Below are 26420 nucleotides of genomic sequence, written 5' to 3' on the forward strand. Positions count from 1 at the left end.
GCCACCGCGCCCAGCCGTGATGTGCCCTTTTATTCCTAATTTCCTTTTCTTTTCTGTGACCTTTGTAGGGGAGTATTAATTTTATTTTTTCTTGGCTAGTCTAGCTAAACGTTTGCCAATTTTGTTGATATTTTCAAAGGAACAACTTTCTGTTTCATTGATTTTCTCTGTTGTTTTTCTGCATCTGTTTCACGACTAATCTTTATTTTTTCCTTCCTTCTGCTTCCTGTGGCCCCTCCCAAATCACTGGGATGACAGGCACGAGCCCCCATGCTTGGCATTGCATTTCTTCCAATATAAATGTTTGTAGTTAAAATTTCCCTGAAAGCACTGTGTTAGCTGCATTCTATAAATGTTGATGTACATATTTTCCTTTTCATTCAGCTCAACATATTTTCTAATTTTTTTTGTAATTTCTTCTTTGACTCCTGGTTTATTTAGAAGTGTGTTGTTTTAATTTCCCAAATATTTATTAATTTCTCAAATATTTCTTCTTTTTATTTTTACTTTAATTCCATTGTGATTAAAAATACATTGTATGATTTCAATCCTTTAAAATTAACTTAGATCTGTTTTATGGCCTAGTGGGTGGTCTACGCTGGATAATATTCCATCTGCAAGTGGGAAGAAGGTGTGACCTGCTGTTGTTGGGAGTGTGTTGTGTAGACGTCAGTGGAGTCACAGTGGCTGCCAGCATTGTTCAGGTCTATCCTTGTTGCTGTTCTGCTTGCTCCACTGTCCTACCCATTATTGAGAGTGTGATGTTACATGTTGTTTTTGAGTTGTCTGTTCCTCTCTCTGATCTTGTAAGTCTTTGCTTCGTGTATATTACAGCTCTCTTGTTAGGTGTGTATATGTTTTAATTGTGTTTTGGAAAAAGATATACCATGCAGACAGCAACCGTAAGAGAGCTGGAGTAGCTATACCAGCTAATACCAGATGAAATAGACTTTAAGACAGATGTTAGCAGGAACACAGTTCCAGTCATTCCCGCTCAGTTTTGAAGGTGTTGCTTTGCTTTCTGGCATCAGGGTGACCAGTGAGAAGCCTGATGCCATCTCATCACTGCTGCTTGTGGCTGACTTATTTCTCCTCCCGGAATTCTTTTAACACCTTCCTTGACCACAGAACTCTGAGCCTTCACAAGGAAGTGTCTAGTGGTGAGTTCCGTTCATCCATCCCACCTGGCTTGGGATTGGAAGAATTTGAGCCACAAGAAATTTCTTCCATTAGGCTCTGACAATTCTATCTTTTCCGTCTTCTCTTTTCTCTCTTTCTCAGGGTCTCAGTCTTTGACCATGAAATCTCCTGCTATATCCTGCTGGTTCCCAGTTGCAGGCTGGTGGGTCAGGAGCACAGCAGTGCTGGGAGGGGCAGGAAATGCAGAGCCTCAGGCCTCCCCCAGCCCCCATCCCAATCAGAATCTGCCTTTAACAAGATCAACAGGTGGTTTCCCTGCACAGGGAGGAGTAAGAAGCACTGAAATAGAATCCTAATCTTTCCTCTCAGGTCACCTTTCTGCCCCTCTCTTTTTGATTTGTGGAAATCAAGCAGATTTCCTCCATTTCATCTACCAAATTAATTATTTTTTGTCAGCAATAATATTTTCATTTCCAAGAGTCTCCTGTTCTCTTTCTTTTATAACAGCAACCTCCTCTTGTCTGATAGATGCCCGATCTCCTTGATTCTCTCAGAGGATTTTAGTCTCACTGATCCTGGATTATCTGGGCAGGTGGCTGCTCCCTTTGCATCTCTGGATCTTTCTGTTCCACCTGCTGGTGTCCTTCATCCTCATCAGCCTTGGTGGTCTCCTACTAGTTCAGAAAAGGGGGTTGGAGTGGCTCTTGACTGCTGTGCAGTTTCTGTACCGTGTGGCCCACCAATCTCTCCTCCCCTCAATGTCAGGGCTACGGGACGCAAAAAGCAGGTGGGAGCCTCCTTACGCCAGGAAGTCCAACCACCCTTCACCACTTTCCCCCAGTGGATGCACCTTCATTGCATGATTATAGGGCGATATGAACCCCAGGAATGTGACACTGGCACAGTATTCAAAGTCGTCACACGTGTACATTAGCCCACCCACCACTACAACCCAGATGCACAACCATTCGGTCACCACAAAGACCTCCCTCATGATACCCCTTCCTAAGTCCACGCCCCAGCCCACCATCCCTAACCCCAGGCTACCACTAATGAGACAACTGAGTTTGGAAAGATGGCTGATATCTTGATGTCCTATGAAGGGGACATTTCCAATAAACAAGGTGCTTCCGGGAAATGCAAGTGCAGTTTCTGATCAGCACATGGGTGGTGGGAACAGGGACCAGGTGTTCACAGCTGTGTCCCAGGCCTGGAGCTCCCTGGGGGCCCCTCCGGAAGCAGGAGACCACACGAGGGCTGACTCCACTCTGGGGTGCCCAGGAATCCCGTGCTCCCGTCCGACTCTACACCACGGTCTCAGAAGGGCCTGAGAAGACCCAGGGGGTCAGAAAACTTGGGGCGCTCTGCAGGCTGGGCTCCTGCACTCCCAGCCCTGGCAGCCTGGTGACCCACCCTCCTGCACTTGCATCCTGGGCAGGGACGCAAGCTGAGGGCACTGCTGGCACTGACGGCAGAGCTGCACGGGGAGTCAACCTGGGAAGAAACTCAGAGACAGGCTCTCCATGATAAATGATTTTATTCGGGAATAACTGGGAACTGCAATTCAGGGCATGCAAACGACGGCAGGCCACGGGCATTGTGGGGCGAGGTGGTGGGGAAAAGGGGAATCTTAAGGCAAGGAGAAGTCCACGTCAGCTGTTTTGAAACCAAAGGTCACCAAGACCAAAGGTTACAGGGTTTTGTGACAGGAGCTGGCATTAGCTCATTGGCTGAGACATCCTTCGCTTGGCGAGCGTCCCCGTGCAAGCGGTGAATCCGGGACACTGACATCTTGAGGAAGTTCTTGTGATAAGTGCCGCTACTAGTGTACCCGTAGGCATGTCCTGTGACAAGGCTTCTTACAGGCGTGTATTCGGGAGGGCTTCCTCGTGGCCTCCTCCGACTTCATTTTGGTCCCGGCAACCCCCACTGCGGGAAGAGACCCGCGGAGACCCCAGGGAAGGGGCCGGGGCGGGGGCCTTCTGGAGCAGGGTCACACAGGCCGAGTGCCGGGCGGGAGGGGCGCTGACGGGGAGCCCTCCGACGCCCACCAATGCCACGGCCGGCACCGCGGGAAGCCGTGGGCGGCCCGGCCTGCAGAGAACCCAGGAGGGCCGGGCTTGAGGTTCGACGGGAGCTCCCTGCAAATATGGCGGCGCCTCCCGGCCACGTCCCCGGGCCGAGCTCGCGGGGTGTGCGCGTCGCCCCGCGAGGGCGAGGGGAAGGCGAGTCCCACGCGACGACAGGAGGCCGGAGGAGTCGCGTCCGGAGCCCGAAAGGGCGAAGGTTCGCGGAGCCCTAGGCACAGACCACGCGCCCGACCGCAAACCAGGGCCGCGCTGTTGCTATGGCTACGGCTACGGTCCGAAGAGTCGTGCGCAGGCGCGGTGGACATGAGGTCAGGGCGCAGGCGCGCACGTGTTTGACGCAGGCGCTATAAACTATAACCCGGCAAACTGGAACACGCGGGGGCGCGCGCAGGCGCAGTGGCGGGGGCGGGGACGGAAGAAACAGGAAGCACGCCGCGCACGCGCAGTGGCGCAGCAGCGCGACGGGCGGGGTATTGACAGCGCTGCAATGACTGCCCGCGAGGGTCGGAGAGGCGACGCGCTGGGCTCCTCTCAGAGTCGGACTTCCTGACGCCGCCAGTGGGCGGGGTCCCCCGGGCCGTCGCCGCCGTCATGTACCCGCCGCCGCCGCCACATCGGGACTTCATCTCGGTGACGCTGAGCCTGGGCGAGAGCTACCACGGCAAGAGCTGGCGGCCGCGCTCGTGCTGGAGGGTGAGGGTCCGCACGGCCCACCGCCCTCCGGGCCTGCCCCTCCCCACCCCGGTCCCGCAGGAAGGAGCAGGTGTCACTCGGGGCCTGGGAAGCTGCGGGGCGGCTTGCCTGCAGCCCTCTAAGGAGGCCGAGTTCTCCGGGATGGGGTCGGGGCAGGGGGCCCGAAGCCCCAGTTATCTGGGCTTCGTTCCAGTTTCTGCGAGGTCCTGCCCCAGGCGCGTCCGTCTTGGAGCGGAAACCGAGGTCCCCCCCTTGGACTCTCCCCTCGGTACAACGAGTAAGGGGCCTGCTTGGCTAACTAGCGGTGTGTTCGTGCTGGTCTCGGGCCGAAGGGCATGGACACCGACCACATCCGGGCAGATGCAGGGGCTGCACGGGGGTCCGAGCCAAACACGGGGAATCTCGGAGTCTTCCCCGCTGCTGATGAGCTAGGACGGGAATGTTTCTGCATTTGTTCTCATCCTCGTCCCACCTGAGCCCGTGTCTCATGACATCTGTAGATTGTCCCAGCAGGGTCATCCCTGCTGAGAAGGAACTTCTCCGTGTTCAAAACAAGTGGGTCTGAACGCTGGATCTTTCTGAATTACTCATTGTCCTCACTGAATGTGTGACAGTTGCAGAGACTTCCAGTTGTGGATATTTCCCGTAAGAAATGTCATTCTCTGTCCCTCCCTTAGAAATGGAAGCAACTGTCGCGATTACAGCGGAATGTGATTCTCTTCCTCTTGGCCTTTCTGATTCTCTGTGGACTCCTGTCCTACAGCAGCTTGACTGACCGGTGGAAAGGTATCAGAAACACGTGTGCCTGAACGTGATGCTTGTGTTGAGGGTTGAGTGGGCGGAAGCGACCTTGCATTCTACTTTAAAAAGTTCCGGGAGGCATATATGGCAGCGAATTGGCAAGAAATGAAGGGAAAGAAAGAGGCAGAGCTGTATTTAACCACCTGGCTAGAACACAGATGTTAATTTGACGCTGTCTGACTGCGCTCTAGGTCTCTAGTGTGAGTATTGGTATCCTCAGCTGCCTCTTCCACAGAGTAAATCAGGTCGTGAGCTCGAACGCTCGGTCTAAAAATTACCTGAGTGACCACACATTTCCTAGCGGTCACTACCGTGCTCTGGTGAGGACGTGGAGACTCTTCTGAATTTCGCTAAGATTGCTTTTAGGGGCAAAGCTAACGAGCCGCTGCAGGTTGCTCAGATAAGTTGCCTGTGTGCCGCCGAGCTGACTTTCTGGAATGGAAAGTGCCGAGGTGAAGCACTGCGTGTGTGCGGTAGGTGAGGACACAGCCTGCCAGGTGCTTTGAAACAGATTTCATTCCCTTGGCCTTTGTCGAATTCCTTTCAGTGACTTCCGGGTCTCATTATGCTGTTTCGTAATGAATGACACCTGCGAGGTGTTTTGATGAAGCAGTTTAAATCTCTTCCAGGCCTTGTGACATGTTTGAGATAAAGCAGATTCTCTTGTTCAGCTCTGAGCGTCCGGCCGGCAGAAGAGCAGAAGGGGAGGCCAGAAATGCCCGAGCTGAAGCCAGCAAAGCCACCCGTCTTACCGGCTCCCCAGAAGGCAGCTGCCGACCCAGAAGACTTCCCAGAGATTTTACCACAGGTACTTTTAATAAACCACGCGTGGAGTTATTCCGAGGCCCATTCCAGAAGCTTCTCAAACTAGTCAGTGAGGTTCCAAACAGACTGAGAGTGGTTTTCCTGCCATTTGTGCTACGCTTCCACCTCTCACTCACTCATTCTGGGCTGGCTGGACGACACCTGGGGAAAGAAAGGCACATTCTTTGCTTCGTTCTCTCTGAACAGCGACCGTGGGCCGGGTCCTGTGTTAGGTGCTGGCTTTCACAGTGATGAATAAAACAGACCCGTCCCTTCTGCTCAGTGGCCACAAGCTGGTGGCAGAGGCTGGTGAGAAGCCAGCACCAAACAGGAAGAGGCAGGTAGCACGTGGCGTGTGCCCTGTGTGGAGACAACAGGACGAGGGGACCAATAATGGGGGTGGGGGGTGTCCTGAGGGCCCGGGCAGCCTCTCCGAGGACGTGGCACCGAGGTCCAGAACGGAACTGAAGGCCGAGATGCCGCTGGCCCTGGGCAGGGTGGGGAGAGCGGGGCTTGAGCCTGAGGGAAACTGCCTGAGGCCAGGAGGGCCCGGGCATGTTCCAGGGAAATGAAATTCCCTGGGGGCGGGGGAGGGGTCTCGTGTCAGACCAGCTTGTCCCTCGGGTCCTCGAGGGGCGTGGACCGCCCTGGAGGTGTCAGTGGACGGGTGGTCTGAGATGTTCGCTGTGAAAGCTGCTCTGGCCGCTGGGCGGAGACGTGGAGGGCAGGAGGCGGGAAGACCAGAGTGGCCTGGCTGTGGGGTAGCCGTGTGGGTGGAGGAGGGCTGCACAGGGCTGGGCAGTGCGTGCGTGTGTGTGTGTGCGTGTTTGTGTGCGTGCATGTGTGTGCGTGTGCGTGTGTATGTGTGTGTGGTTGGGGGCAGGGTCCCCCGGGAGGAGTGTCCAGTGACGGCCGAGCGGGAACCAGTCTGGGGGACACTGAGGCACTGTGCTTTAGAGCTGCCCAGTTTGAAGTGCCTGGGAGGCGGTGTGGAGCCGTCAGTGGGCCGATGGCGTCGGGCCCAGACCCTTGGCCGGGCAGACAGGTTTGGGAGTCCCCGGGTCCAGGTGGCGTGTTGTCTGGAAAGGTGGAAGAAGGGGCCAGGCCTAGTCCTGGGGGGCCAGAGGCCGGGGGCAGTGGAGACTGGAGCCGGGTGTGGAGGCAGCAGGAGGACCCAGGAGGCACCTGTCAGAGCTGGCTCTGGAAGCAGAAGCTCTGTGACCCGGGTGCCACTGAGAACCCCAGGGGATTGCTAACTGTGGTATCGCTGTGCAGAACCCTGTGAAGGTCCTTTGGGTTTTAGTTACTGTTGTTGATGTGACAGAGACTGCATCTAGGAGATGTCGCAGCACCTCGGAACTCCCCCTGGGGTCAGAGTCCTGGGGCAGGTGCAGGTTTCACTTCCCTGTGGGGCTCTCTGGGGACACACCTCCTCCTGTTCCGATGCTGCACTTGTCCGGAAGACCTAACCAGGGATGAGGCTTTGCTTGGGCCAGACCCTTGTTTGTTAACAATTTACTTCTTTGGGCCCAGCTCGGTGGCTCACGCCTGTAATCCTAGCACTCTGGGAGGCTGAGGCGGGAAGATCACTCAAGGTTAGGAGTCTGAGGTTGCTGTGAGCTAGGCTGACGCCACCACACTCTAGCCCAGGCAACAGAGTGAGACTCTGTCTCAAAAAAAAAAAAAAACAACCAACATTTGATTTCAAATGTTATAGATGCTTAGAAGAGAAAATGGAACATTCAAAAATGTATAAAGGGGAAGAAAAAATCAGTTCTTATCACTTTACCAAGGGCAACCCTTGACCCATTGAATAACTTATATTTGGGGGCTGGGTGTGGTGGCTCATGCTTATAATTCCAGTACTTTGGGAGGCCAAGGTGGAAGGATCACTTGAGGCCAGGAGGCCAAAACCCACCTGTAGAAAAACAAATAATAATAATAATAACTAGCTGGGCGTAGGGGTGCGCAGCTTCAGCCCTGGTTACTCAGGAGGCCGAGGCAGGAGGATGCTTGAGCCCCGGCATTTGAGGCTGCAGTGAGCTGTGATTGAGCCTCTGTACTCCAGCCTGGGCAACAGAGTGAGACCCTGTCTCTAAAGAAAAATGATAATGTTATTTGGATATACATATGTGTACATAATTGAGAGTTAGTGTCTGGATTTGTGTCCCGTTTTTTTCATGTACATTGTGAGAACATTCCTTTTCATACAGATTTGTATAGCTTTGCTTTCTGTTGCATGGATATATCCTAATTTGTTAAATCCTTTATCTATTGAGAAGTCTTTCTTCGTTTATAAATAGTGCTCCAATTATGTCCTGTCTACGTGAACCATTATTCAGTTAAAATTTGTGAATATTTTGAAGCCATATAATCTGAATTGCCACTTGAATTGTTTGAGAATTTGCTTCCCCTCCTGCAGTGTCTGAGAGTAGCAGTCATTTGGCCTCCTGGCAGCGTTGGGTGTTCTCATGTTGGAAATGTTTCTGATGTGACAGAGAATGATGTCTGCTTTTCATGGACATTTACATTTCTCCCCTAGAAGTTGGCTATTTTCTTTTTTTTTGAGACAGAGTCTCGCTCTGTTGCCTGAGCTAGAGTGCCGTGGCGTCAGCCTAGCTCACAGCAACCTCAAACTCCTGGGTTCAAATGATCCTTCTGCCTCAGCCTCCCGAGAAGTTGGAACTACAGGCATGCGCTACCAGGCCCGGCTAATTTTTTCTATATATTATTAGTTTTCCAGCTAATTCCTTTCTATTTTTAGTAGAGATGGGGTCTTGCTCTTGGTCAGGCTGGTCTCGAACTCCTGACTTCGAGTGATCCTCCCACCTCGGCCTCCCAGAGTGCTAGGATTACAGGCGTGAGCCACCTCGCCTGGCCTAGAAGTTGACTATTTTCAAGGTGATGAATAAGCTATATGTACTTTCCCCTCTTGTATAGTGTCTGTGTCCTTTGATCAGTTATTCTTGGGAATTTAATGCTTTTTTTTTTTTTTTTTCTGAGACAGAGTCTTCCTCTGTCACTTTGCTTAGAGTGCTGTGGTGTCAGCCTAGCTCACAGCAACCTCAAACTCCTGGGCTCAACCGATCCTCCTGCCTCAGCCTCCCGAGTAGCTGGGACTCCAGGTGCCACCACCACACTTGGATAATTCTTTCCATATTTAGTAGAGATGGGATCTCACTCTTGCTCAGGCTGGTCTCAAAATTCTGACCTCAAGTGATCCTCCGGCCTTGGTCTCCCAGACTGCTGGGACTATAGGCGTGAGCCACCGCGCCCGGCCTTTAATGCTTTTCTTTGTTATTTGTGTGAGTGAGTCAGGACAGCTCATCCGTTTCCAAGTATGCTGGGTAGACTCCATCAGGGTTAGAAATTAGAGTTCTAGAAAACTTTGCTACATACCAGTAATAACCAGTTGGAAAATATTATTGGAAAGAGATCTCTGTCTCAATAATAAGAAAAGAATACCAAGTTCATAGGAATAATCTTGATATTAAATTGTGTAAGAGCAGTATGAGTAAACCTACAAAACTCAAAACCATTAGAAAAGACCTAAGTGGTCAGAAAGACGTGCTGTATTCTTCTCCTATAAAGATTTAAATTCTCCCGAAATTATTCTATAAATCCATTAAATCCTGGCCGGGCGCGGTGGCTCACGCCTGTAATCCTAGCCCTCTGGGAGGCCGAGGCGGGTGGATCGCTCGAGGTCAGGAGTTCGAGACCAGCCTGAGCGAGACCCCGTCTCTACTAAAAATAGAAATAAACTATCTGGACAACTAAAAATATATATAGAAAAAATTAGCCGGGCATGGTGGCGCATGCCTGTAGTCCCAGCTACTCGGGAGGCTGAGGCAGTAGGATCGCTTAAGCCCAGGAGTTTGAGGTTGCTGTGAGCTAGGCTGACGCCAGGGCACTCACTCTAGCCCGGGCAACACAGTGACACTCTGTCTCAAAAAAAAAAAAAAAAAAAAAATCCATTAAATCCTCATCAAAATTCCAATTTCTATCTTAAAATCAAATTTGAGAAGATGAGTCTAAAAACTCATATGGAAAAGAAAATTGAGGGGTAAGAGAAAACTCAGATGAACTTCCCCACTGGATTACAAAACAGAACACTGTGACCGTTAGGCGTGTGGTGACGGGTTCAGCCTAGACAAGGACGTTGTGGAACTGAACAGAGTCCAGAAAGAGATGAGGAATGTGTGAGGCCGCTCAGTGTGTGACGTCTCTAGTTATGGGCAAAGGATAGAGTCTTCAGTAAGAGGTGTTTGGATAGTTGGCCTTATATTTGGAAAAAAAAAATAAGGTAAATCTGTAGCATCCAGCAAGAACAAAAATAAATCCCGAGTAGCTGGGACTACAGGCACACACTACCATACCTGGCTAATTTTTAAAAATATTTTGTAGAGATGGTGTCTCACTGTGTTTCTCAGGCTGGTCTCGTACTCCTGGCTTCCAGCGATCCTCCCGCCTTGGCCTCCCAATTTGCTGGAATTACAGGTGTGAGCCACCACGCCTGGTCCTGTACTATACTTTTTATTGTTATTTTAGAATGTACTCCTATGTAGTAAGAGAAACAAAGTTAACTGTAGGGAGCTTCAGGCAGATCCTTCAGGAGGAATCCAGAAGGCATTTCTGTCACAGGAGCCCTTCCAGTGGGACAAGGTCTGAAGGTGGAGACAGTGACACTGATGCCCTGACCCTGTGTCGGCCCGGGCTAGTGTGTGTGTGTGTCTTAGTTTTTAACAAAGTTTAAAAAGTTAAAACAAAATTAAAAAAAAAAAAACAACAAAGCCTATAGAATAAGGATATAAAGGCTGGGTGTGGTGGCTCTCACCTGTAATCCCAGCACTTTGGGAGGCTGAGGCAGGAAAATCGCTTGAGCTCAGGAGTTCGACACCAGCCTGAGCAAGAATGAGACCTCGTCCGTCTCTACAAAAAATAGAAAAAAGAGCCAGTCATGGGGTGTGCGCCTGTAGTCCCAGCCACGCGGGAGGCTGAGGCAGGAGGATCACGTGAGCCCAGAGTTTGAGGCTGCAGTGAGCTACGGTGACACCACTGCATTCTACCTGGGGTGAGAGAACAAGATTCTCTCCAAAGGAAAAAAAAATTACATGTGGATTAGGATGCTGATGAATTGGCTTTCTCATAGTGTGTTGCTGGGAGAACAATTCGAGTCTGTGTTTGAGAGGACTTTAGCCCTATTAAAGTTTTAAACAAACGTGCATTTCAACAGAGCCTTTTCTCCTTCTTGGTATCTTTTATAAAGAATTACTTGTAAAAGAGCATAAAAGGTATATGAACAGTTATCATTGCTTTATTGTTTTGTTTTTATAGTTTTATTGGGGAGTTTTCGGTAATTACAAAATATGTACGTGCTCCAGTGGCATAGTAGGAGGCTGTCCAGTGAGGAAGGCCGGGTCCCCTCCGCGTCAGAATACAGAGCGTGAGGCGGTTCTGGTAACAGCTCGTGCTGAGCCCTTCCGCGCTGTCTGGAGAGCGGCAGAAATAGGGTGCTGCCGCCCCAATACCCTGCTGTTTGCTTTATTCTCTTACGACTCTTGTGAACAGCCTTTTAGGTCACTAGGTGTGAATCAGATTTTTTAAGAATAGCTGCATAATTTTTAGTATTCTTTCCTTTAAAAAAGACATTGGAGCTGGGCGTGGTGGCTCACATCTGTAATCCCAGCTCTTTGGGAGGCTGAGGTGGCAGGATCACTTGAGGCCAGGAGTTCAAGGCCAGTCTGGGCAGCACAGCAAGACCCTATCACTAAAAAAAAGAAAAAAATTAAAAAATTAAAAATTGGAAAAAGTCTAAGTATCCATCGGTAAAGAAGTGGTACAGAATTATGGTAACACTGGAGAACCGCAGCCGTGCCACAGGATGAGTTAGCCGCGAGTGTGGGAGGATCTCAGATGCCTTGTTAATGAACAGGTGCTCCACAGAGCTGTGCTTTCCCTGCGGTCCTGGTTACGCTGAGGGTGGGCGTCTGTGCCTGCACATGTGGGAGCACACAGACGGGACCGGAAGGCCCATGTCAGGTGTCGACAAAGCCTCCCCCCAGGTGTGGGCCCCTGCGAGCGGCAGCCAGTGCCGTGGCATCCGAATCTTTATGCTGTGTGACGAGGTCGTGGGCACCTTCCACTCCACACGTCCGTGAGGATGCAGAGGGGCAGGCCTGGGCAGTGGGCCTGGACTGCCACTTTTTCTGGCTCCCATCCCTGGGGTCTTGGTTCCAGCCCTTTCTTGTTGACCCCCTAGGATCTGGGGTGGTTTTGAAGTAATCCGCCTGGGGTTTTAACCCCTTGTCCGGGGCTGTGCTGGCAGTCGGTGGGTAGTGTCTGCACAGCTCCTGAGGAGCTCCTCTGCGGGCCTGCATGTCGTGCAGCATAGCGAAAGCAGTTCATCTGTGCTGGGGCCCTGCGCCGCCAGCCTGCACCGCCCCGCACGGCGAGGCTCCTCTGCGGGAGTCCGGGGTGTGAAGGGAAGAGCAGCTCGTAGACGCTGAGTGATGTCTGCATGCAACTCTGGTTTTTGTGTAGAAGCGTCGCAAGGATTTCCGACGGGGACCACCCCACCTGCAGATTAGAGCCCCCAACACGGACTCGAAGGCTGGGACGCAGGATGGCGCTGAGGAAAGGGCAGGAACCCCCAAGGCTGCTCACCAGGAGGGGGACCCGCAGAGGACAGCCATCAGGTAGGGTATCGGAGGGGCCTGGCCTGCGGGGCTATTGAGTTCCGAGAAACAGGCACCGAGAAGCAGCATCGTGCGGACAACACGCACTCTGTGTCTGCTTTCCTTAAGCTTTGATTATAAAACCGAGTCTTAAAAACCAGAGGTCAGAGCTAAATTGGGTTGACCCTATCATGATGTGCAGTAATGTTTTAGAACAAGGCCCTTCTTAGCGTGTGAGGGGCATGCGTGTGGTGGGCTGCAGCAGGGGCTGGGCCTCAGGTGGGGAGCAGGCAGTGTGGGGTGCACAGCGGCTGGCTGGGACCCCCTTTCCCGCGCTGCTTCACGTCGGGCAGGGAGCAGAGCGAGAGGACTCGACCCTGTGCCCAGGCCCCTGGGCTGCTGTCCCCTGCCAGCCTGCTCCAGTCCGGGTTGTAGGAGCCTGGCGAAGCCTTGAGGGGTTTTAACCTCGGCCCCTGTTTGATGTTGCGCCTTTAAGACCAAGTGGCTGTAGTCGGGGCGGACAGCGGGCGCTCCCCTCCCCTGGTGCAGTCACAGCGAGTCTGCCTTGGGGGCTGCAGGGCCAGGCCTGAGCTCTGCTCTGAGCAAACGGTGGACACAGGCAGAGGCCAGGAGAGGCGCTGCCCTGCAGGAGTGGCCTGAGCCGGGCACTCTCGGCCTTGAGCGAGGGGCTCCGGGGAAATGGGCACGCGTGGGTGGATTCGCTCGAGGGAAATAAGGTCCCTTGGCAGTTCTTGTTCATGTTTGCATGAACGAAAGAGGGTTTTACCTTCAGAGTGAAAGAACATTTTGACCTGAGCTCGCAAATGCACCGCATTAGTACTCGCAAGGTGTGAGCAGATCTAAGAGGCATTTCGCTAAACCTGGGACCAGGAGGTTGTGTGTCGAGCCCTTTCCTGATCTGCAGACTGTGGGACAGAGCCCTGGACAGGGAATGTGGAGTGGCCCTGTGTTCCGAGTGTAGAGACAGTCCCAGATTGTGTGGCCATCCCAGCACCTAGGCCCATGTCCCTTTACCGTGTCACCCACGCCCTGGTTTGGGTGATAAATTATGGCCTCAGCCTCCGGCCACCGCTTCCCTCTGCAGTGTAAGTTCTTATGATTCCACACGCTTCGGTCTCTGACCTCCGGCAGCCCCCTCCTAGGCCAGCCGCGCGCTGCGCTCCACATCCCCCCCCCCCCCCCCCCCCCCCCCCGCCCCGGCACCCTGACCTGCTCTCCCCGCAGCCCTGCCCCGGAGCGGAGCGTGACCCTGACGTGCAGCCCGGGTGTGTCCGCGCTGCACCGTGTGGCTTCCCTCCCGTGCAGCAGCCTCGGGCGGTGGGGAGACGGGGCCCTGCCTTGCCGCAGCTGTCGCGTGCAGGGTCGGGGTGGGAGCCCTTAGCATGTCGCTGCCGTGGCTCAGAGCTCTTCCTTCTCTCCCTGGAGCTGGCGGGGGGCCGTGATCGAGCCCGAGCAGGACACCCAACCCGCTTCAAGGACAGCAGAAGCGCCGACCAAGCCTCCCGTGCCGCCGGCCGTGCTGCAGAACAGACCAGGTGGGGCCCGCCTGCCCTCCTCACCTCGCCTGGGCGCTCTGAGGGGCTGGCAGTTGACGCACACACTGAGCCCGCATCCAGGCGTGGCACATGGCTCTCCCTCGTGACCTCCCGTGTGCACTTGTGCTTCCCTGTTCATGTGCTGTCCCAGGCCCTCACAACCTCAGTGACAACATGTGGCTTCATGACAGCCTGTCATCCATGTCTGAGTGCTGAGCTGTGGGTGGAGGTGCGTGTGTTTGGGGGTCTGGTGGTGCCGCTCTGCCTGGGCCAGCTGGCCATCAGTGTGTGACTGTCCTCCATGTGTCCCCCTGTCTCTGGGCCTGACGGACCCTCAGGCAGCTCGGGGGCCGCTCTGCTCCGGGCACCGTTTGTTGAGGGCGCCCCAGGTGCAGGCCTTTCTTTGGGCTCTGCGCATGTCTGGCCTCCTGCGGCCCCTCGAGGCGGTAGCGCCTGCACGCTCCCACTTTTACCTGGGAGAACCCAGGCTTAGGTCTGTCTCCACCAGGGTCGTTTGTGTCACGTGGCGGCCGTGCCAGGTGGCTGGGTCCAGAGCCCAGCGCGTGGCCCTGCTCCGATGCTACCGGTGCCTCCCGGCTGTGAGTGACACGTAGGACTCCCTGTGGCGTTAGGAACGGACAGGCAAAGTGTGGTGGCACGAGGAGCCTCAGACCTGACCTGAGAGGATGTGTGGTGCGATGCTGTTGCACACTTTCCGTCCGCACAGGTCTGCGTGCTCCGTGTGGCCCTGCCCAGCACAGGGGAGGAAAACGGCCCAAGTGTGAGAGGAGGTCGGCTCTGGGAAGGGCCGCAAAGGGGACGTCAGTGTGTCTGTACTGCACCGTGTCCTTGTTAAAGGCACAAAGCCAATATGGCAGAACGTGACTGTGTGAGTTTAGGGTGTTCCTGGCGCAGTCCCTGCGCCCGCCAGTGATTGATATTTCTCAGCCCCCACCACGAGCAGCAGCAGCAGGCCCCCGCGGCCCTCAGAGGGTTTGCTCTCCATGTTGTCCTCGCAGCCTGTGCAGGTGCAGCCCCCGGCCCCTTTGAGCAAATGCCACCGAGCCCCGGGAGGGGCTTCCCCGGCCCAGGGCCTGGGGGAGGTGGACGGGCCCCGGGCAGGCGGTTGGGAGCCCGGGGGTGCTGTGCAGCCTCCAGAGCCTCGCCCCCCGGCAGGCTGTGTCCTCCCTGAGGAGCCCTCTGTCCCCGCTCTGCTGCCCTTCCTGCCCCTTTCATTCTACGCGTGGTTCCGGCCAGGGCCCCACCCACCATCACCTTCACCGCCTTGGGGATCACAGAGGTGCTTTGCCCGGAGGGGCTGCGTCTGTGCCCCGACCCCAGGACGATGTCCCCCACAGCCCGCACTCTCTCCCTCCTAGCGCACCCAAACGACCGCCAGAAGGGAGTGGTCGACGTCTTCCTGCACGCATGGAAAGGGTACCGCAGGTTCGCCTGGGGCCACGACGAGCTGAAGCCCGTGTCCAGGTCCTTCAGCGAGTGGTTTGGCCTCGGCCTCACTCTGATCGACGCCCTGGACACCATGTGGATTTTGGGTCTGAGAAAAGGTATCGGGTCATTTCCGGAGAGGGGCCGAGTGCTGTGTGCGCGGCTCATAGCCAAAGTGTGTGCGGGTCACATGCAGGGTGTGAATGTTGCCATTTCTGTCCGGCCACGTGCGTTCCCCTCTCCTGGGCACAGGACTGGACGTGCTTGGTGCAGTCGGTTCCTGCCCTTCTAGCATCCAGCCACCCAGGGCACGCTCAGGACAGCCGTCCCTGGTCCTCCGCGAGAGCTGACAGTGGACTCTGGACGGACGTCCAGGGATCATTTCCAGCCTGTTTCTGTTGCAGCTGGGGGGCCGGGGGGGCGACGAGTGACTCGAGGTCTGGCGTGGGCCCATGCTGGCTTGGAATGTCCGTAATGTCCTCTTCAGGTCCCCTGTGAGTTGGGAGGATGTGTCTTCGTCTCTTAAGTGATATTTTAAGTGTTTGCCTAAGCTTCTGAATAGGCTGAAGACCACCAGTAATTACTCGTGTGGTCTTTTGTGTCATGGCCCTCGGTTGTGAACCGTTTGTGTCACGACGGCTGTGCTGCTGGCTGTTTTATCTGCGTATGTTGAAGAATTCAGGATCTGCCCCCTTGAAATGGGAGGTGGCACTGAAAGCCTGTAGGGGAGTGACACACCCAGAACACAGTTTGAAGATTGCTAGATCACAGGAGAATGACAGAACTATTAATTTATTTCCGTATCCTTTACTGTGTTACAGAATTTGAAGAAGCCAGGAAGTGGGTGTCAAAGAAGTTACGCTTTGAAAAGAACGTCGATGTCAACCTCTTTGAGAGCACGATCCGGGTCCTGGGGGGCCTTCTGAGTGCCTACCACCTGTCTGGGGACAGCCTCTTCCTGCGGAAAGCCGTGAGTGTCCCTGTGTGCCCTGGGGGGACGTGTGACAGGCACTCAGGCTTTCACTGGGGGGTCGTGGGAGTCGACTGGTGCCCCCTTTCGTCTCCGACACGTTGGTGTCTCTCGCTGTGCCCACTGTGCGTGAGCTGCGTGGCACAGGGGTGTCCCCACGGCTTGTGGCAGCCTGCAGAAGGGATTGCCCAGTGCTGGCTGCGTCCGGTTGCCTTGTGCTGCTGTGTGCGGGCACTGGGGAGCTGCCAGACCTGCCTCTCCGCTTAATTGACGAAAATGGTGACAGTTAGAGTCAGGAAATGTAGATGAGGCCCCTGCGGGACCCGAAACACTGATTCTGTGCTGTGCTCGTATACCAGGAAGACTTTGGCAATCGGCTCATGCCTGCCTTCAGAACGCCGTCCCAGGTTCCTTACTCCGATGTGAACATTGGCACTGGGGTTGCCCACCCGCCACGGTGGACCTCAGACAGCACAGTGGCCGAAGTGACAAGCATTCAGCTGGAGTTCCGAGAGCTCTCGCGTCTCACGGGCATTAAGAAGTTTCAGGTAGGGGCTGGGTTCCTGGCTGGGCAGTTTTCCACTGGAGCCAACCTTTGCTCATCACACACAGCAAGTGCAGTGTATGTGTGTGTGTGTGTGTGTGTGTGTGTGTGTGTGTGTGTGAATCTCTTGTGTTTCCATTTTTCTTGTGATAAAACACAAAATGTACCATCCTAGCCACAAGCGTACATTTCAGTGATGTCATGTCCACTCATAACATTGGGCAGCCATTACCACTGTCTCCCTCCATAGTTCTCCGTCGTGCAGGGCTGGGACTCAGCGCACATCAACCCATAACCCTCCCTTCCCCTCTCCCTGGCGCCTGCACCCACCGTTCTACTGTCTGTCTCCGTGCGTTTGTCTGCGCCAGGTACCTCGTGTAAGTAGAATCATACAGTGTTTGTCCTTTAGCGATTGGCTTATTTCACTTGGCAAAATGTCCTGGAGTTTTGTCCATGTCGTGGCATATTGCAAAATTTCCTTCCTTTTTAAAGCTCAGTAATAGTCCCTTGTACGTAGATACCGAATTTCGCTCGTCCGTTCATAAGTCAGTGGGTCAATGGATGCTTGGGTTGCTTGTGTGTGAGCTGTTGTCAGTACTGTCGCTGTGCACTTGGGTGTATAGACAGCTGTTTACATCCTGCTGCCAGTGCTTTAGGGTATATGCACAGAAATGAAATTGCTGGGCCATACGGTAATTACGTTTAATTGTTTCCACAGCAGCTTCATCACTTCACATTCCCACCAACGGTGTACAAGGGGTCCAGTTTCTCCACATTCTCACCAACACTCCTTACTTTCTGGTTTTTTGACAGTAGCCATCCTCATGGTTGTGAAGTGACGCTCATTGTGGTTTTGATTTGCATTTTCCTAATGTTAGTGATATGAGAGTGAAACAAATGTGCTCGTTGGCCGTTTGTCTGTCTTCTTTGGAGAAATGTCTGTTCAAGACATTGGCCCATTTTTGAATTGACTGGGTTTTTTTGTTGAGTTTTAGGATTTTCATATTTACTCTGGATATTAACCCTTTATCAGATCTATGACTTGCAAATATTTCTCTCATTCCGTTGGGCTGCCTTTTTACACTGTTGGTAGGGTCTTTTGTTGTTTAACGTTTAAAATTTTTCATGCAAGCTATTTTGTCTATTTTTTCTTTTGTGGCCTATGAATTTGGTGTCATATTGAAGAAATCATTGCCAAATTCAGTGTTGTGAAGCTTTTGCTCTACAGTTTCTTCTAAGAGTTGTATTGTTTTAGGTCTCACATTTAGGCCTTTTGAGCTAATTTGTGTGTATGGTGTGAGGTGTCCAGCTTCATTCTTCTGCAGGTGAATATTCAATTTTCCCAGCAGCATTTGTTGAAAAGATTTTCTTTTCCCTTTTGAATGTTTTGGCACTTTTGTCAAAAATATTTGACCATATATGCAAGAGCTTCTTTCTGGGCTATTTGTTCTGTTGGTCTATATCTCTATTTTTATACCAGTACCACACTGTTTTAATTACTGTAGCTTTATAGTAAGTTTTGAAATCAGAAAGTATGAGTACTCCAGCTTTGCTCATCCTCGTCAAGATTGTCTTGGCTGGTGGGTGTTCCCTGAAATTCCATAGGAATTTTAGGATGGGCTTTCCTATTCTGCAGAAAATGTCATCGGGATTGTGACAGTGGTTGCATTGATTCTGTAGATAGCTTAACAATATTAAGTCTTCCATTCTGTGAAATGAGATGTGTTTCCATTTAGTTATGTCTTTGATTTCTTTCTTTTTTTTTTTTTTTTGAGACAGATTCTCACTCTGTTGCCCGGGCTAGAGGTCCATGGCGTCAGCCTAGCTCACAGCAACCTCAAACTCCTGGGCTCAAGCAATCCTCCTGCCTCAGCCTCCCGAGTAGCTGAGACTACAGGCATGCGCCACCATGCCTGGCTAATTTTTTCTATATATACATTTTTTAGCTGTCCAAATCATTTTTTTCTATTTTTTGTAGTAGAGACGGGGTCTTGCTTTTGCTCAGGCTGGTCTCGAACTCCTGACCTCGAGTGATCCTCCCACTTCGGCCTCTCAGAGTGCTAGGATTATAGGCGTGAGCCACCGCACCCGGCCAGGACACAAGATTCTTTAGGAAAAGCAAGAAAACAAAACAGACGGGCCTTAGAGCACATGACCAAGTCCAAACAAAACTACACTTACTGTAATTACTAAAATTGGAAATGAAAGTGAGGACATTACCATGAATATTAATTCTACAGACACAAATAGGATTGGGAGGGAATCCTATGAACAACCCTGTGCCAACAAATTGGCTCATCTAGATAAAACAAAGTCACAAACCCTACCAAGATTAAATCATGAAGAAATAGAAAAAATAATAACAATCCTTCCCAAACTTTAAAAAAAAAATTGAAGAGGAGAAAACACCTCCCAACTCATTCTAAGAGGCTGGCATTACCCTGGTCCCAAAGCCAGACAAAGATACCACAAGAGTGAAAACTACAGACCAATATGCTTTACAGACACTGATGCAAAACTGTGCAACAAAACACTGGCAAACAGAATTCAGCAGCATTGACAGGACTATGCACCAAGACCAAGTGGGCTTGTTCTCAGAATGCAAGGATGTTCAGCACGTGAAAGTCAATCACTGTATGCACCACGCTAACGGAATGAAGGAAAAAACACATGATCATCTCAACTGATAAATAAAATCTGCCAGAAATCAACTCCCTTTCATGATAAAAGCACTCAAAAAGCTAGGAATTAAAGGGAACTACCTCAACATAATAAAAGCCATATATGAAGAAAACAGCAAATATCATAAAGAATAAAATACTTAGGAAGTGTGTAATTTGTACAGTGAACACTACAAAATGTTGCTTAAAGAAATTAAAGACATAACTTGGCCAGGCGTGGTGGCTCACACCTGTAATCCTAGCACTCTGGGAGGCCGAGGCAGGAGGATTGTTTGAGCTCAGGAGTTCAAGACCAGCCTGAGCAAGAGCGAGACCCCGTCTCTACTAAAAATAGAAAGAAATGATTTGGACAGCTAAAAATATATATAGAAAAATCAGCCGAGCATGGTGGTGCATGCCTGTAGTCCCAGCTACTCGGGAGGCTGAGGCAGGAGGATCGCTTGAGCCCAGGAGTTTGAGGTTGCTGTGAGCTAGGCTGATGCCACGGCACTCACTCTAGCCCGGGCAACAGAGCAAGACTCTGTCTCAAAAAAAAAAAAAAAAAAGAATCTTGTGTCTTGTTGATGAGTGGTGCCTCGTCGGGCAGAAAGACACTGACTGGAGAACTAGCCCCCCATCCCGTGCGTGCATCTGCTTCTACCTGTTGCTCACGTGTCCTCACCGCCCCCCCACGGGAGCCATCAGCGGCGGGTGCAGCTCACTCGGCTTCCGCTTAGCAGCTGGGCCAGAGCCCCCTCATGTCAGTGCCTGGCAGCCTTGCTCCGTAACGCTCTGCTCGGTGACTGACGTGTTGAGGCGCTAGGGTTGACGTGGACCCGTCCGTGCCAGTGAAATCTCCGCCGTCCACACTGTCCGTGTCATTTGCTGCTACCCCAACATCCTTTCCTGAGGGCGTCTGTCCCATATGAGTTGCCAGGAACAGCACTGTGCACACAGGTGCTGTGCATGCGTGAGGTGCATGGGCCCTGCCTCAGTCTTCCTGGAGCTGGTAACACGAGCACCGACATTCAAACCCGAGGTGGCACACGGGCTCTAACTGCCTAGGCATGTGTCAGAGTGCCCTGAGAGCTGCTGCCTGCCATCGTGCAGAGCCTCGGCAACGTAGCTTCCTGCTCAGGAAAGGCCACTTGGGCACCCAGATTCCACCCTACGTATGTACCTGGGACCCTTGACCACCTCCGAACCCACCTAGGGTGTGGACAGGACACTGCTCTGAGCAGGAATCGGCAGCTCAGCCTGATTCCCCGACTGGCGCTCATTTCATCCCAGCAACAATATGTCGCTAGTCCTATTTGACATTTGGGGAAACTGAGGCACCAAAAGGATTTGTGACTCAGGATCAAAGATTTGAGAGGCGGTTCGGGAATACAAACTCAGCCAGCCTGCCCCAGAGTTCCCATTTGTTTGTTTTTATTTTGTTTTCTTTTCAGTATCAATATTTCTTAATCAAATGAACATGAAGGGAATGGTCAAATCTGAAAGTCCCTTACCAATCATTGTTTTAGAAACTTTTCTTTTTTTTTTTTGAGACAGAGTCTTGCTCTGTTGCCTGGGCCAAAGTATAATGGCATCATCACAGCTCACTGCAGCCTCCAAGTCCTGGCCTCAAGCGATCCTCCTGCCTCAGCCTCTCAAAGCGCTGGGATTACAGGCATGAGCCTGTGTTAACTGGACACATTGGCTCACACCTGTCATCCCAGCACTTTGGGAGGCCAAGGATCGCTTGAGCCCAGGAGTTTGAGACCAGCCTAGGCAACATAGTGAGACCCTGTCTCTACAAAATTAGCTGGTCATGGTGGCATGCTCCTGTAGTCCCACCTACTTGGGAGGCTGAGGCAGGAGGAGTACTTGAGCCCAGGAGTTGAGGTTGCTGTGAGCTACGATGACGCACTGCACTCTAGCCTGGGTGCCAGAGTGAGACCCCCTCTCTAAAAAAGAAAAAAAAAAACTTGAAGTGCACAATTCAGTGGCATTTGGCACATTCACCTTGTTGTACACCCATCACCACCATCTGTCTCCAGAACTCTTCTCATCTGAAAATTGAAACTGCCCCCGTTAAATGGTAACTCCCCATCTCCCCTCCCTCCAGCCCCTGGCAAACACCATTCTGCTTTCTCTGAATTCCACCACGCCAAGAACCTCACGTAAATGGAATCACACGTTTGTCCTCTGGCTTATTTCACTGAGCACAGTGTCCTCGGGCTTCGTGTGTGTCAGGACTTCCTTCCTGAGGCTGACATCCCCCTGCACGGCCAGACCCCTCCTCCGTCTGTGGACAGTGGGCTGCTGTGAGTGGTGCTGCTGCGAGCACAGTGTGCAGACGTGAGACTCTGCTTTCGCTTCTCTCGTGTCTGTGCCAGAGCAGACCCGCTGGGCCGCGTGCGTGTGATGATGAGGCTCCACGCCGCGTCCGCAGTGGCCTCGCCATTGCACCTGCCCCCGGCGGTGCGTGGGGCTGCAGTTTCTCACCCTCACCACACTTGTTCTTTTCTGTCTTTTGGACGGTAGCCCGTGAGATACACGGTGACATCCCATTGTGGTTTTGATTTGTGTTTCCTAACGATTCGTGGTGCTCAGTGTTTCACGTGCTCACCGGTCGCTGTTTGTGTATCTTGGGAGAAATGTCTAAGCAGGATCTCTGCCTTTTTCTTGTTTTGTTTTTTTTTTTTTTTTTGAGACAGGGCGACAGGGCCTTGCTCTGTCACCCAGCCTGGACTGCAGTGGCGTCATCACAGCTCATTGCAGCCTCCAACTCCTGGGCTGAAGCCATCCCCCGGCCTCAGCCTCCCAGAGTGCTGGGTGAGCCACCATGCCAGACTTTGCTTGCTTTTTAATTGAGTTGTTTGTCTTCTTGTTGAGCTGTGGGAGTTCCGTATTCTGTGTATTAATTCTTTATCAGATGTGTAACTTGCCAATATTTTCTCCCATTCTGGGTTGTCTTTTTACTTTGTTAATAGTGTATTGTGATGCAGAGAATGTTGTCGTTCTCATGAAGTGTAACTGGTCTGTCTGTTGTCACCATGCCCTTGGTCTCGTGTTAGAGTCTCTGTTCTGGCTGTGAACTGGACGTGCCCCTCCAGAGAGATCGGGGGCACCTGTGGGAAGTGAAGCACACCCAGTCCACGTGAGGTGCACACATGTTTCGAGGGTGTTTCCACCGTATGCGTGTAGAACGTCCACTGGTCCCAGGGCCTCTGGTTGCTGCACACACAAAGAGGGACTTGCCGTTGGTTTGGGCGTGTTGGGCAGAGACCGGAAAGCCCTGGCCACGAGAGGTCCTGAGCAGCCCATCTGGTACCGTGTTGGAGCCGTGGGCGCCTGGGACACAGGCGGCCCAGCCCGACAGGTGGGCTGGGGAGCTGAGGTTGTGACTTGCAGGGTGCTTGGCAGCTCTCCAGGAGGGCGCAGGGTCAGGAGCAGCGTGGGACTCAGAAGGCAGAGGTGCCTGCTGTCTCCCCCAGGAGCGGTAGCTGATGGCCAGGCTGGCAGGTTGCCATGGAGACAATGGCTGTCGTTCAGATGCCATCCCCATCAAATGACAGACAGCTCAGCTCTGTTGTCAGGGCCTGTTGGCACAGCCAGCCCATCATGGCCAGCGATGTCCTGGTGTCTGGTGGCTGCACAGCGGGGGCTGCTGGGTGCGGTTTGGGCCAGGAACCGAGTCCTGTCCTCTGCCGGGAACCGACGGTGACGGGGAGGGAGAGGCCGCACCCACAGACCCCTCTGCAGCGCCACAGCCAACACATCGTCCCCTTTCTGCTGCAGGAGGCTGTGGAGAAGGTGACGAGGCACATCCACTCGCTGTCTGGGAAGAAGGATGGGCTGGTGCCCATGTTCATCAACACCCACAGCGGCCTCTTCACCCACCTGGGGGTGTTCACCTTGGGCGCCAGGGCCGACAGCTACTACGAGTACCTGTTGAAGCAGTGGATCCAGGGCGGGAAGAAGGAGACACAGTGAGGCCCGTTTCTGCTGCCTTTGGTGTGGCCTTCCCGAAGCTCTGCCTGGCCCAGGTCTTTGTCGGGAAACGGCAGCCGTGCCAGGCGTGGTCCGGGCTTTTCCTGCCGGACGGATCTACTTCTCGGGGCCTCCGTGGAGGTCTAGGGCCAGTGCCCGGCCGAAGGCCTGAGTTGTCGTTGCTGGGCTGTGTGGTGGCATCTTCCGTGCGAAGGGTCCAGGCCTGCTGTGATCGTGTGCAGATCCCAGCGCAGAACACGCCTGCTCCCGCCGGGCCCGGGGCAAGCTGACCTGCCGGTTTTCACAGGTTGCTGGAAGACTACGTGGAGGCCATCGAGGGGGTAAAAACACACCTGCTGCAGCGCTCTGAACCCAGTAAGCTCATCTTCGTGGGGGAACTTGCCCACGGCCGCTTTAGCACCAAGATGGTGAGTGTGTGCGTGGGCTACACGGGGCCTCGGGAGGCCGCCCCTTTTTCCGTGGCTTCTAAGGTTCCCGAGTCTGGATGTTGGAAGGAACAGTGAGATGCTGGCCGAGGCGTGTGAGCTGAGACCACAGGTGACCTTGGCTGCCTGGCCCGGCCCCGTGACGGCTCAGCCAGTTGAGGCCTGGGGTGGCAGCTCCCTGCGCAGCCCCGTCCCGTGGTGCCTGACGTGCAGCAGGTGCTCCGAAGTGTGCAGTGTGGCTTCCGCGGAGAAGCCCGCCCCCCCCAGCCTCTCCCCTGCCCCCCGAGGAGCAGGAAGTGCTTGGCTGTAGTCGAGCTGCCTCGCGTGCTCCTGCTGGTGTGGCCGCAATGGTGTCACCCAGGCAGGCATCCCTCCTAGGGACACCGGGAGGCCACAATGGCACCGGGCCCAGCACTGGCCACCTGTGTGGCTGCAGGCCGAGGGTGTGGGCCTGGGATCAGGCTGAGGGGACCCTCTGATTCCAGGACCACCTGGTGTGCTTCCTGCCAGGGACGCTGGCCCTGGGCGTCCACCACGGCCTCCCCGCCGACCACATGCAGCTGGCACAGGAGCTCATGGAGACGTGTTACCAGATGAACCATCAGATGGAGACGGGGCTAAGTCCCGAGATCGTGCACTTCAACCTTTACCACCAGCCGGGCCATCGGGACATTGAGGTCAAGGTGGGCCTGGGACCGGGCTGAGGGCAGGCCATGGGGAGGGCACCAGCCGGCCTGGCCCGGCCCTGAGCTCTCCTGTGCCCCCAGCCAGCCGACAGGCACAACCTGCTGCGGCCCGAGACGGTGGAGAGCCTGTTCTACCTGTACCGCCTCACGGGGGACCGCAAGTACCAGGACTGGGGCTGGGAGATCCTGCAGAGCTTCAACAGGTTCACTCGGGTGAGCACTGGGGTCTGCGTTCCCGTGGTCACCGGCCACCTGGTGGGGCAGGGCCAGGTTGCTGCAAGGCTCTGGCTGGCTGTCGTGCAGGTGGGGGAGGGGCGGGCCTGCTGCGGCCTCAAGGTGGCCACACTCCAGCTCTAGGGCCCTGGCCAACACCTCCTGTGGCGTGTGGGACCCCGAGTGCTCAGAGCAGCTGGCCTCTCTGGGGAGGGCCCCTGCCCCGTTTACAAGGCACGGGCACCTGTGAGGGGGTGCTGCCTGCCACCGTCTCCAGTCGCACCCCCCAGGCCCTGTGCGGTGGAGCCAGCCTCTCTGTGTTGCGGTCACTGTGGCTGAGACCTTTGCTGCCTCAGCCCCTGTCATCTGCGTCTGCCTTGTGCCCTGTGCTGCGCGGTACTGGGCCTGGGGTCCCCACTGCCAAGGTTCGGGGGAAGGCAGTTTCTGTCCTGGGCGCTCCGGGGTTGTTGGCGTCTCCAGGGGGGCCTCTGGGGGAACCTCGGCTGACCTCGTGCGCCCTCTGCCCTGAGCCTCCCTGGGGCCACGCGTGTGGTGCTGTAGGCAGGGATTCTGGGGCTGGCACCTCTGCTGTCGGCTCTTCCCAAGCGCTGATGCTGGGTGCGGGAGCAGGTGCACCTGGCCCGTGTGACGCGGCTGTGGCCTCGGCAGGTGCACTCGGGTGGCTATTCCTCCATCAACAACGTTCGGGATCCCCAAAAGCCGGAGCCCAGGGACAAGATGGAGAGCTTCTTCCTGGGGGAGACACTCAAGTACCTGTACCTGCTCTTCTCCGACGACCCAGACCTCCTCAGCCTGGACACGTACGTGTTCAACACTGAGGCCCATCCCCTGCCCATCTGGACCCCCGCCTAGTGGGGCTGGCTCCTGGTGTGGGGACTGCTGGGTGGGCAGAGGTGCCTTCTTGGGTCTGAGATGTCTTCAAAGGGCCCACGTGGTATCGGGCAGCTGCTGAACGTCACGTGCTCGCACCCTGGCTCTGGGCTCTTTGACTCTGCTTCTAATCAGGACACGTAAGAATAACAGTGGGCGTGTGACTCGGTGGGCCAGTCCACCAGGAGCCTTCTGCCGCCTTCTTTGAGAAAACTACAATCATGGCTCACGATTCCTGAAACCTGAACGTCTTTCTACCAGCCAACTTCACAGTGGTCCTGGGGCTTCTGGTCCCCTGCGGGGGCTGCTCAAGACCCCCGAGCTTGAGTCGTGTTCAGAGAGAGGAGCCCAGTGTGCAGCCGGGATCTGCTCTGCTTGGGTTCATGGAGCCTTGAATGTCCCACACACGGGTCTCCAGGGGCCCCGGTGCCAGGCCTGGCTCTCATGTTTACACGTTGGACTCAGGGATCCCCCAGGCACCCTGCAGGGGGCTCGGAGGTGCGAGGGGGCAAGTTCCTCCTGCTCCCAGCCCACTTGGACAGAAGGGGTCTTTTCAGTGAATATAAAGTCGATTTGCGCTAACCGTGACGTCTCTGTGTGTGTGAGGAGCTCTGACTGCAAAGTCGGCGGGGACACTGGGAGAAGCAGTTTTTGGGTCACACCTCAAAACAGCTCCCCGAGATCAGAACTGCTGTGTCCCCTCCTGGTGGCTACAGAGAGAAACTACAGAGAGAAGCCAGTGTTGTCAGCCCCTGTGGGTGACACAGCGGGCCCTTGAGTCGCGTCGTGGCAGTGTCTGGTGGCCTGGCAGGGTCAGTGCCCACTCTC

The 26420-nt window shown here is 54.1% G+C and overlaps 1 protein-coding gene across 1 annotated transcript; it reads left to right on the forward strand.

Annotated features, from left to right (window-relative positions):
* The first annotated feature begins 3702 nt into the window (after positions 1–3702).
* On the forward strand, positions 3703–26174 carry MAN1B1 (mannosidase alpha class 1B member 1). The gene is given in 14 exon segments (XM_045561990.1): positions 3703–3765; positions 3768–3923; positions 4601–4709; positions 5396–5532; positions 12069–12223; positions 13649–13758; positions 15138–15323; positions 16026–16174; positions 16534–16722; positions 23165–23355; positions 23664–23784; positions 24288–24485; positions 24570–24701; positions 25371–26174. Coding segments are annotated over 14 exon segments (2085 nt in total). The 5' UTR covers positions 3703–3717; the 3' UTR covers positions 25575–26174.
* The last annotated feature ends 246 nt before the right edge of the window (positions 26175–26420 follow it).

Source organism: Lemur catta, chromosome 10 (assembly GCF_020740605.2).
Source record: "Lemur catta isolate mLemCat1 chromosome 10, mLemCat1.pri, whole genome shotgun sequence".
Classification (NCBI taxonomy): Eukaryota; Metazoa; Chordata; class Mammalia; order Primates; family Lemuridae; genus Lemur; species Lemur catta.